Source organism: Trachurus trachurus, assembly GCF_905171665.1.
Source record: "Trachurus trachurus genome assembly, chromosome: 5".
Classification (NCBI taxonomy): domain Eukaryota; kingdom Metazoa; phylum Chordata; class Actinopteri; order Carangiformes; family Carangidae; genus Trachurus; species Trachurus trachurus.
The window spans coordinates 36,297,291-36,310,122 of NC_139896.1; the positions used below are offsets into that span (position 1 = coordinate 36,297,291).

Consider the following 12,832-nt stretch of genomic DNA (forward strand, 5'->3'; position numbering starts at 1 on the left):
GTACTGTATCTGCATGTATAATGCATATGCCCTGAGATAATGGCATGAATTGCAGAGGAGGCTGCTGACTGTGTTGTGGCGATGTGTTGGAATTGGTCCCCTATGTCACATTTGCCTCTGCCCAGGTCCCTCACAGTATCCTGCAGTTATTAGGAGCAGAGCGTGTTGGGATGACATAGTGGTGTTTTACTGTTCCCCGCAGACAACCTCAGCTACTCTACCATCAAGATTAGTGGCTGGCTGGAGAGTCCTAAAGCCTGCAGGATCCGCACTGACCAATAAACTCAACAACAAGAGGGAAGAAAGGGGCAATCATGGTTCATTTTGGTTCATATAAAACCATGCGGGGATACACACAGTGGCCGTGCCAGATGAGCTGCCAACAAAACTAAATGAATTTAGAGCAATTCAAATGATTTCTAGAGAATACACATGTCACAAAATGCTAGTGTCATTTATCTAAATATGGGTTGCGAGATTTTTTTTTTTTTTTCCCCTGTCTGAGGGAAATGTCTGGAGGATGCACTGCTGTTTGAATTTACATTGTAGAACATAATGATGAAAATTAACCACAGGCCAACTGTCACAAAATTTCTCTGCCTGGCTTCAAAGCAAAGATATCCTGTGGGTATCTGCACTGTGAGCATCCATGCTACACATTCTGCCCTCTGAGGCCCGCGAGTCTGTGTTTCTGTGAAGAGGCCTTACGAGGCGGGGCCCATAGCCCAGGGCTGCCGCCACCCCCCCACCCCCCTAACCCCCCCACTCCCACAGCGCAACCACAGATAAAACACGGTGGACTGATCACAAAACACTGCTTTTCTAATAAACCCTACCAGTCCCTTGTGATTCAATATGACATTCATTTAAAAGTCATCGTTAATAAAGACGGCATTTTCATGTCCTAATTCCCCGACTCATCACTGTAGGTAACGGCGACAGCCTCTGGCTCTGGCTTGCTGCTCCCTCCTCCCTCCTGTCTCTGCCACGTTTGACCTACTTCTGTCTCCACAACATTGTAAACAGATCTACTAATTGCCTTCATTTATTCATTTGGAAGTCACGTTCTGTTGCGGCTGGCGCCCTCCCAGCTCATTCATGTGTAATGTGTACAATGCTGCCCCCCCCCCCTGACGCCCCCTCCCCCCAATGACTCGTCCGTGTTGATTCGCAGAAAAAAAAAACCCAGACCAAAGTATCCCGTCAGGCCATGTGAGTTTACATGCTGTAGGTGCAAACATGGCACAGTACAGTAACAAGAAGCGCTGCAGCCAAAGAACTTGAGCATTTTATAAACTTAGACTCTAAACTTCCATCAGTAGCCCCAGTTTTGGAAAACCCACTGACACAAAAACCACATCTCTGCACAGCCGGCTTGTGATCATGAGGACAGAAGCTCTTATGACTGGTGTAGTTGAGACACTTTTCCGCCCCCATGGTCTTATACCATTATTGCTTTTGTGCAGCCTTATAAATCTAGGCCACAAAAAACAACAGCAACGAGAACAAAAAAAAAATGTTATCACCTCTGATGCGAGTGACAATGACTCCCATTGTTGACTAAGTGTGAGAACAGAGATGCTTTTTCTGACCTTTACAAAGATCATGGCACAGCCTGCCAACAGTGCTCCTGGTCTCACAACCCAAAAGGTAAACAAGATAAACTTGAAAACCATGCTGTTTGTACAAAATCGGTCTTTTCTTTCAGGGGAAAAGATCATGTTGGCTTATCTCTGTGCTATGTTTGAAAATATAATATCCTGAAAATAATGGGAAGATGTCAAGAACACGGATCGTTCTAATGTAAAGTCATCATCCACAGGTTTATTATGAATTCATTACTTCATTCATCTCTGCTCGCAAGAGTACAGTGATCACGGCAACAGAAAAAACACCACAAAACTCAAGTAATGAGGTTTTTAAATGCCATGAGTGATATTATTAAGAACGGCTTATTTGGATTTTCTAGAATTTGTAAATTCAGCGTGCCGAGCTGCCTGTCAGTCACTGGCAGCTTCACATAGCTCCACACTACCAAGATGACTGAGTGGTGAAAATGATGCACACGGGCAGCCTAACAAAGCAATATCCCCTATAAGCATTTTAGTTCATCTCTGATGGCAGATGGGTCAAACAAACAAGGAATTTGAAAAAAGCTAACCATGCCTTCTGTCCCATGAATCATGCCTAACCGGGTGCTACAGAAGCTATGACAGCATTTCACCCTGTTAACAGCTGAACCCAAAGGATGGATTTGGTTCCACTGATCCACCGATCCAGGTCAAAGGGTCGCGTCTGTGGAACACAAGAGGCCGGCTTCTCCCTCATCGGTGTAGCGATTGTGATTGGTGTCCCCGGAGGGCCCTGCAAACCATGTTCCTGTGTGTGAGTGTGAATGAGTCACGTCTCGGCTGGAGCGTGTCTGAGTGGCGAGGCGGAGAATTCAGCAGGGAGGACTGCGCAGGGCGAAGAGCTGTCTCTATAATCCAGGGTAAACACTGAGCAGCATGACTGCACGCCTTAGACGTGACCAAAGCCGGCAGAAGAGAAATGAATGAAACGACGAGGCTGCTGCTTGCCTGCATGCCTGCCCAAGTGCGTTTGCCACCAGCACTTCCTATTTTCTCCTGTTTTTTTTTCTTTCTCTCTGGTCTTTTGTAATTCCTCTGAGGGTTTGACTGGAGATTCTCAACACTGAATTAACCTCTGGGTGGCACTGCTGGTGTCTGTTGTTTAAGGTCATGTCAGACCCAAGCCTGCCTTCCCAAATATCATTTGTTCTGCTATTTGCTGTAGGAAACTCAAGAGAGTCGTCGTATTTATTATTTCTAGATGGGAAAAGGACAGCGCTTGAGGTTCTGATGAGATTACAATGCAAATTACACCAAAAAGGTCTTCACCTGGAAACTTGGAAAATTCTAAGTAATGAGATTCTGTTGGACGCCACAGTCCCAGCTGATTTGGTTAAGACAAAATCACTTTTGTGCTTCTTTTTGTGGCAGCACAAAGGGATGAGTCAGATTTCTGTGTTCTAACAAGCCCACTTTCACACAGCTCTTCGCTGAATTACATCCCATTCCAGCATCCCCTTTCACAGAAAAGCAGCCATCATTAGGGAGCAGAAGAAAGAGTTTAAAAAACAGAGAGTACTGAGAGTACACACCAGACACACCAGTGACCAGAGGTTTCCACTGTTTGCTTTACTCAAAACAAGCATGTGAATGCTGCAAAGAGTTTATATTTTACTTCATCCAGAAGCCATCAAAGTCTAGAAATGTCAGTACTTCCTATGAACACTGAACACAAAACGCCTGAATAGACTTTTTCATTGAATTTTTGCATTAAAAGGAAAGATGAATGAGGATTGTGGTAACATTAACACAGAAACTGGTTCAAGGACTCATAAGCTTGCAAAGCAGATGATTTGAGAGATTTTCAAAGGAAATTTGCTGGACACCATTTTACCCAAAATAAAGAATCATTAAATATTAGAGCCAACATGTGCTGCCAAATCTCCGCTTTCTCAGAACTCATAAAAGTAAACACAGTTTTTTTTGTGTCCAGTCAGGAAAAAAATGAATGTGAAAGTCATCACACACACACACACACACACACACACACACACACACACACACACACACACACACACACACACACACACACACACACACACACACACACACACACACACACACACACACACACACACACACACACAGGAGAGATAGTGTGGTGAGGTGGTGAAAAGCAGAGGGTGACTAAGGCTGATTCATACAGTTCTATGGAAATGTTGTGTGTAAAAGACAAAACAAAACAAACAGCAAACTTCACATTGAACTGCAGCAACAGAGCGAGTGAAATATATTACTCTTCGGTGGCCAATTACTGGCAGAGTAGCTCACACTGAGCCTGCCAAATTGAGCAGAGTAGGTCGAGACACTCGAGTGACTTGTCCCCCCGGTGTGAGTGTGGTGGGGACAGATGGACAGGAGATGCTGGAGTGGAGCTGGAGTCGTCCCAGCCAGCTCAGTGTCAGTCCATCCGTTCCATCCCTGGCTCAGACTCAACTCAGCCGGACATCCTGTTAGTCAGCCAATGGAGAGCACCCACCGCATCATGACCCCCGCATTAGGATCTGACATGGCTGTCTTCATTTAACCTTTACTTATACCAGGGAATCTTGCTGAGAAACACCCTGTTTATGGGAGTTACAGCCAAGACAGTTGCCTTTGAGCTAAAGCTGTCCTGCATTTGGCAGGATATCTATAAAGTACATTCACTGAGGGGGGTTAACTGATTTTTCTTTTTTTAAAAGTATTAACATAAGAGTGTAAAGTGTCTGTTGGAGTGGTAGTGGGGAGGACAAAGGCGGAATAGAAACCAGGCTGGGGAGCCAGTTTGGAGAGGCTGCTAGTGGCACAGAGGCAGGATTTAGGATGATGTAGGCGTCTTAATTTATGGCCTGTCCTCCTATGCAGACAGTTTTATTACTCCATTAATGGACTTCGATGAAGTAAGAGCGTATGTGAAGCCACTTTATCTATGATGCTTGTGTTGCCTTCTTTTTTTTTCATTTTCAGATAAAAACGTGTTTTTTGGTCCAACTGAGCTCGTTTTATTTCATCTACATGAAAAGCACCTTGCATCAGTGTGAAACATACATCTCACAGCAGATAAGAGGGGGAAACAAAAAGGGGAAAAAGCCCCACACGTCCTTTGCTTTGTGTGTAACTCATCCATCCTGCGGTCCATCTGTCTGAGAGGCATTGTTTGTCCCCTGGAAATATCTCCATAAAATGTGCTAATGAAATTAAACAGGGAAGAGTGAGGGCTGACGCTTAGTGCCTGCCTCTGAATCTCTAATGACTCTTCCATCCCTGGAAAAAGCCTGATTAATTTAGGAATGTCGGCTGCAGTGGAGAGTGATTAATTCCTCTTGGATTCAACCATTCAAACGAACGAGGCAGAGGGGAGAGAGGAAAACAGGCAGCCCAAAATATGGACGCATAATTAATACATTTGGATAATTTAATTAGCCACCCAAACAGAGGGAAGGCACAGCTACAGTGTGTCACTGCTTTGTTCAAGTAATAGACTGCAGTTAGTTCTCTCTTACGGAGAGGCGAATATAATGAGCTCCCCTGCTGATAGGGGGAATATTGGACCATCTCTTGGGTTAGTAAATATGGGGAGACAGTTTGAACAAATGATTACTTGTTTCTTTGATGTCTCATGTGTCTGACTAAGCAGAGATAGAGAGGAAACAAGCACAGGCAATATATTTCAAGGTTTCTAAATGAAGTGTCTAATCATAGCCTGAAAGCACCATTTCTCTCTTGAAAGAATCAAGGATCTTTAAAACAAATGTCTCTCTCTTCTCTTTCAGAATGATGTGAAGATCACTTTCAGGGGACAACGCTGCTCTTCAGCTCATCTTCTACACAGTGCAATCCTGTCGTGTTTTGTCTGAGCTGTGTATTTTTTTGGAGCCCCGTGGGAATGGGAATGTGCTTGGATAAAGGATGGACTTACTGCGGCCTCACTAAAGGTCACGGTCCCCATAAGGTCACGTCATGGCCTCTGGCACTGTGGCTATTGACTCTAATCTCTGTGAATCAAGAGACCACTGTTGGACAGACTATGAACACCTTCCAATCAGAGAGGAGTCAGTGGTCGCTCAACCACCTGACTGTGCATGAGTCCACCGGGGCGCTGTACGTCGGAGCCGTCAACCGAATCTACAAGTTGTCGGCCAATCTCACGCTGCTGGTGTCCCACGACACGGGGCCGGAGTACGACAACAAAGCCTGTTATCCTCCGCTGATCGTCCAGCCCTGCTCCGAGCCTCTGGCCTCCACAGACAACGTTAACAAACTGTTGCTCCTCGACTACTCTCACAACCGGCTGCTGGCCTGCGGCAGCCTCTACCAGGGCGTCTGCAAGCTGATGAGGCTGGACGACTTGTTCATCCTGGTGGAGCCCACGCATAAGAAAGAACACTACCTGTCCAGTGACAACCAGACGGGGACGATGTACGGGGTGGTGGTGCCTTCGCAGGGTCAGGACGCCACTCTGTACATCGGCACGGCCGTCGGAGGCAAGCAGGACTACTTCCCCACCATCTCCAGCCGCAAGCTGCCTCGTGACCCAGAATCCTCCTCCATGCTGGACTACGAGCTTCACACCGACTTTGTTTCATCGCTCATCAAAATCCCCTCAGACACACTGGCCCTCGTCCCGCATTTTGACATCTACTACATCTATGGTTTCGCCAGCGGCAACTTTGTCTATTTCATGACGGTCCAGCCGGAGACTCCGGAGAACGGGATGCCCGCCGGCGGTTCCCCCGGAGACCTGTTTTACACCTCTCGCATCATCCGCCTCTGCAAAGGTGACACCAAGTTCCACTCCTACGTGTCGCTCCCTGTGGGGTGTGTGCACCGAGGCGAGGAGTACCGTCTGCTGCAGGCGGCCTACCTGGCCAAGGCCGGCAGGGTTCTGGCAAAGTCGCTCAACATCAGCGCCCAGGAGGACGTGCTCTTCGCCGTCTTCTCCAAGGGACAGAAGCAGTACCACGACCCTCCAGATCACTCAGCTCTCTGCATCTTCACCATCCAGGACATCAACACGCGCATCAAGGAGCGGCTGCAGTCCTGCTACCAGGGAGAGGGAAACCTGGAGCTGCACTGGCTGCTGGGAAAGGATGTGCAGTGCACCAAGGCGGTAGGTCGACTATGGAGAGAGAAAAGCAGACAGCCCTTTGAATTCACCTCATAAAAATGTAAGCGTTTGCACACACGCGTTCAGACGCACTATAAAACCCACATGGTGTGGAGCTGCTCTGATACAGATTTACCAGAAGTTGGCTCTTTGTGTATCCGCAACCATGATTGCAGCCTAAATAGCTGATAGGCAAGCAGCCAACGTTGGGCTGAAGACACCATTCACGTTTTCAGGATCCCATGAGAGCAGAGGGAGCTGGAGGAGATTAATTCCACAATGCTAATCAGAGGAGTTTTGTGTGGAGCTTTGATTTCATTCAGGGGGTTTGGGCACTGACTCCCGCCTTCTTCTCCCACCCCCATCTCCATCCTCCCTTGCTAGTCGCTGTCAGCACTATTTGAACCCTCTGAGACCCGTTCTTGATCTTGAGAAAAGGGCTTTCTTGTAAATGTCCAAGTCTGTGCCTTTGTAAAAGCTATAATTCTGTATAATGAGCGGCTTTCACGCAGACTACAGTAGTTGAAAGCAAACCATGAAAACAATGATATTCATCACATCCATCGCTCTGGTGGTTCTCAACATGTACTTTCATTCTACCATGCTATCTGACAAATAAGATGTAATGTTATTAATAAAAGCAGCAGTGGGAGGATGGAGATGCATAACACTTTAATAATTAACTCTCACTGCACTAGAGAGCTTTGTATCTAAAGTGGACTACAAATTAAATGCCATGGTTCACTTTGTTAAGATGTCACTATATACTGAGTTTCTTACAGTAGGTTACATGATTAATTATTCTGTGTGAAAGATCAACAGCCTGATGTTTCCAGAGAAGCATCTATGTTTTTTTTTTTTTTGAGGCCAAGACTGATATCAGAAATCTTCCTACCTGTGCCAAAATTTTACACAAGGCTGGTAATTCCTCAGAAAAAACAATATAGTTTTATTCTGCTGCTTTACTGACACTTAAAACACACAGGAGAGAATAATACGATACCCATGTGTAACAAGCATTGGAGTTGTCTGTTTTATCCAGCAGCCTTCAACAAAACAATGCCTTATTGTAGTTACCTTGAGAATGAAGATGATCAAGTTGTTTTTCCTAAACCTAACCAAGTAATTCTAATGCCTAAACCGAATTAAACCATAACCATAACCATGGTGACTATCAGTATGGCTCTCTTGGTATGATGCAGTGTTAATGATAAGCATGACAGGAAACAGTCCTATGGGTCAGCAGATTTTGAGAATCATGAATATCATCCAATAATTTCACTGAGAAAAATCCTTAATATTATAGACTTTTAAATTTAAAAAAGTCTCCCTGCTGATGGAGCTAAATCAGTAAATCTCTTAAGTCATTGTGATTCCTCCTCTTGGTACCATGAATATCTGTAAGTAATTTAAAGACGTTTCATCCAGTTCGCAACAAAACAAAACAAAATCTGATGGGACAAAGCAGTCAGAGCATCACTGAAGCCACACAGATGAATACAGTGGAGACCATGAATGTCTGAATTAATGTCCGAAAAATCCAACCACTTGCCTAGAGCGAGTGTAGATACAGCGATAATATTTCACCACTGATATGTAGATGAATCCCTTATAGTTCCTGATGCTCATTCTCAGGCCTATACAGTATATGACATTAAAAATTCAGAGGCTGAATATTAGACTGGCAGTTTTGTGTGCAGTCAAATGTGCATCAGATGTTTAAACCTGTACAAAATGTATGTTCAACAGAAAAGAGTCATGAAGATGAAATGGCTCATTTGTGTTTTCTTTTACAAGACTTGGATGTCAGACAGGGGAAGGAGAGGGGCGTGGTGGGATATGAAGTTTGTTTATGCTGAGTTCAGTTCACCGATCACATTCAGTAAAGCTCAGGAAAGTCATTTGGTGAGAGGAAAAACACACTAAGGCCTAATATGGGCATAAGAAGTCGGGGATGTGAAATGAGAAATTAGCTGCCCTAAAAAGGTAGATTTATATACTGAGTGACAGGCAATTAGCAAAGGTTTGAGGTGCATTTTAGTAGATGTAACAGGACTGTTTAGCATGCAGCTCCCTTTGATGCTTAATCAAAACCTGACATCTCTTGTGCTGTGTGTTTGTATGATGTCAGATCAAGCGATCTAAAAAATCACAGAAACAGGCGCAAAAAACACACAGCGTCTCTCGTGTTTGCCATCAGCAATTAGTCTGCTCCGCAAATTCGCCCGCTCCGAGGCTTGTTGATAAACGCAGCAGCCCAAACCCTTTTGAAGTAACCATTTTTAACCCTGAAGATTGTGCAGTTAATGCATGTTAGGCTTACTACAAGTCAGTTTGAGTTCTCTTCTTCGATTTGCAAGTGTCTACAGCGATCTCAGTCATTACTTAAGCTCCTTCCTCTGTCTCGTTACCTCCATCTTCCCTCCTTGTATCTGTCATCCTCGCTCCTCCTTCCCTTCACTCTTTCACCTTTTCTGTTTCTCTGACTTCCTCCCCTTTCCCTGATTTCTCCATCACATTTTTAAAAAAACACATCCCTCTGCATCTTCATCTCCCTCCCTCCTTCTCCTCCACGACCAACACCCTCCCTTCCTTCTCTCCATGCAGCCTGTTCCCATCGATGATCACTTCTGCGGCCTGGATATAAACCAGCCCCTGGGGGGTTCTCAGCTGGTGTCGGGTCGGACAGTGTTCACTGAGAGCAGGGACAGGCTGACCTCTGTCACCTCCTACGTCTACAACGGACACAGTGTGGTCTTCCTGGGCACCAGAAGTGGACGGCTGAAGAAGGTCAGAACAATCCACAGAATTTACTATATTTTTTTCCTTTTTCTTTTTTTTCCTCTGTAAAATGGTGGTTTTCATGGAATTGACAACACTTTAGAGAAGCAACAAGCCTCTTCACTTAACTGCCCACGTTACTTACTCACACCAATTTCTTTAACCTGCTGCTGGTGACCCAGTGGCACTTCTGCCTCTTTAGATCGTTGTCTCCCTGTTTTAGGTTTTGCAATGCAGCATAATCCCAAAGCACTAAAATTGCTGCCCAGGCACATTTCATATTGTGCAGTTGCAGTAATTCAAACAGGTCTGATGCTGTGCCCATTGACAGCTATTACTTGTGCTCAGCCAAACAACTAATCACGGCTCTCTAAGTGGGATTCAGAACAGAAACATCATCCTCTTACAATACAGTAGCAGAAAAATAGCACAGTACACAAAGTACATGCACAGAAATACCAACTCTTAAAGTGACATATTTGTATATCAAATGTGAAAAATGTGAACTGCTCCTAGCAACTGTTACTGCAGCTCCAGCATTAACTGAAAATGACGACCGTGGACAGATATGTGCCTCACTACTCATTAATCAGAGCAAAGTAAATCAAAATAACTGCCTTCCCATTATCACAGTGTCGGGCTGAATGAATGAAATGAAACAAAATGAAGTGTAAAAATACTCTGTTGTGCATTGATTCTGAGGGAATAAAAGAAAAATCTGATCAACATTCAAGGAGCAAATTTGAATCACACTTCTGTTAAGTCTGGAAACCTGTGGTAGACAACATTCAGACTGAGATAGACTTATTTTTTAATTCCTTGTATGTGGGATCATGCTCCAAAAACACAAAAAACTAAGTGCAAGCTTTGTTCTGTCACATCTTTCCAATCTGGTCAATATCTACGTCTTTCAAAATCCACATCCACAGTTTATAACTTGTTTCCTTTTGAAATCTGATGAAATCTGTTTATCCGTACTACATCAGAATGTCTGACATCAGGTTTCTACTACTGAACTCCATGTAGCATGATTCATCAGTTGTCCACAGAGATACGTCATCTCTAACTGTTTTTGTGTCTCACCACCGCAGCACATTTAGTTAATTATGATCTTTAATCCATTACCTCTAATTAACGTAATAATCTTCTCAATTAATGATCTAATTACCATAACAGGTTATGTATAATATATCATGACGATTATGGTGGGACATTGTGCTGCTGAACAAAGGTGCAGTAATCGTGCGCCACGGTGCTGGTGCTTTTAGAAGGGAACAAATTGATGTAAATCTCCATCCATGACTACTTGAATCAGAGCTGAAGTGCTTGCACATTCTTTCCTTTTATACCAGTTGAAAGAAACATGATATTATGTAGCTCTAGTGCCTCGTGTTTAACAGCGTCCAGGTGGATTTTAGGGTTTGAATGGCTTTTAGCATTACAAAGCACTTGAAGGGCCACTTCATAGATTCCTGCCATTACGTCTGTGCGCTTGACAAGACCTTAAAAAACATAAACATCATTGGACTTTTCAGTGTTAGTCACTGTTTCAACTGTTCAACTGTTTCTTTCACTGTTAGAAATCCTCCATGGGAAGAGTAAAATAAATGATAATATACTTTTCAGTTCTTACTTGTTTCCTTGTTTTGTTTCAGATTCTTAGTGAAGTCTTATCTCTGGTTTCAAGGATTCAAAGTCTGGCTTAAGTTTTATAGGTCTGGATATATTCTACTATTTCTTCTATTGATAACAAATTCAGTGAAAAGACTAAAACCAGCATTGAATATATTACTGTCTGTGTATCCAGTGCCTGATATAGCTTATTCCTCTGTGCCACAGATGTCCATTGTTGTCCAAAATCTATTAAAAACGCATTAGTGGGCCACACAGTCACACAAACACATTTCTTCTTTACAATAAACACTGGCTCTGTAGTTTATTTTTGAGTCAGTCCCTCATCCACTGTTGTGCTGGCTTGTATACCCACTGCCACACCAAATGTGCAGCTGGAAAATAGTCATCAAATGCATTTTTCACTTTACTTAAAACTACAGTGCCCAGCTGTTTTTAAGAGGTCACTTAATCTCTTTAAAAATGAATCCATATGTGTGTGACCCATTTTTTTTAGCTTTTAGTTTAGTCTTCAATAGGAACAAATGAGCTTATAGGGCAGAGCGACAGACAGGCAAGGGAATTCCAAAAGCATTAAGAGATTGACGGACACATTGATGGTTTTGGTTGTTTCATTGGTTTTGTTGACAATAGGAAATCTATAGAGTATCATCAGAGTATCACCAGCCTTGTCCATTAAATTATGACTTAAATACTCCATGTAAGTCTATAGGTTGCCTTTTGTTTGTTAAATTTGCCTCTCCTAGTTTTAAGTCTAACTTAATCTGGGAAAGAGATGGTTTAGAGCTTTTTTCTGCTGCTGGACCAGTGCTTATATCATCAAGTATAGGGATTAAGGATGAATACTGGGTACTGACGGGGCATGGTATGCTTGAAGCGCCCATAGTCTGTATGGTGCACCGCCCAACCAGTGAAAAGTGAAGGTATAAGTGTTGGCAGTAGTTGTGTTCAGAGCGAGCAGCCTGCTGTGACAGTGAGGGGAGACACACTGAGCTTCATGATTGTGGACATGCTCGTAACAATATTGCACTTGTTATTTGAAAAACTGAAGAAATTCACACCTCAGCAATATAACTATTGATGGTTATAGTTGGTATTGATCATTATCACTAAATAGGTGGATCATCTTAGATGTAAATTGTCAGAAAATGGTGAAAACAAATGCACATTCAGTTTACATACATGAAAGTATGACAAACACAGCCATCAAAACAGTTAATAATATGAAAGTATTCATTGATTAATTGATTAATATAAATCAATGAATTGACCAATCATTTCAGCTTTATCACATCCATGCACCTGGCCAAACAGGGTGTGTCTGTCATAGAGTCACTTACACAGTAAAGGTACAATACTGTTGGCCATATACCAGTGTTAGAAAGGTGAGAGATTGAGTGGTGGTGGAGTTGGTGTGGGTTCAGACAGTGTTCGAAAACCTTGCGGGCAATTTGTTTGAAGCATGCTGACCCCCTGCGCTATGTCAAGATAGGTTTGAAAGTCTCTGAACAGCAGCTGTAACGTGATAAGGCAGGCAAGCAAAGCAAAGGGAGCAAACAAGAAAATGCTGTGTGGGTTACTGAGCTGATGCACAGGACTCAGGCTTTTTTTTTACACCAGCGCCTCAGACAGAAGATCACCTCTTTATCAGGGGTTCAGGAGGTTGATTATGCTCATTGTCTGCATAGTGTTGTGATAC

General features: G+C 43.6%; 1 protein-coding gene across 1 annotated transcript in view; it reads left to right on the forward strand.

Moving 5' to 3' along the window:
* Positions 1-5,556: 5,556 nt before the first annotated feature.
* The window catches only part of LOC310986650 (plexin-A2-like), a gene marked incomplete at its 3' end in the record, with an annotated part of 71,348 nt that continues 64,072 nt past the window's right edge, over positions 5,557-12,832 (forward strand). The window contains exons 1-2 of the mRNA XM_083972673.1: positions 5,557-6,723; positions 9,328-9,510. Of these exons, the coding sequence (XP_083828799.1) occupies positions 5,641-6,723; positions 9,328-9,510 (1,266 nt within the window). The 5' untranslated portion in view covers positions 5,557-5,640. The remainder of the gene's footprint in view (positions 6,724-9,327; positions 9,511-12,832) is intronic.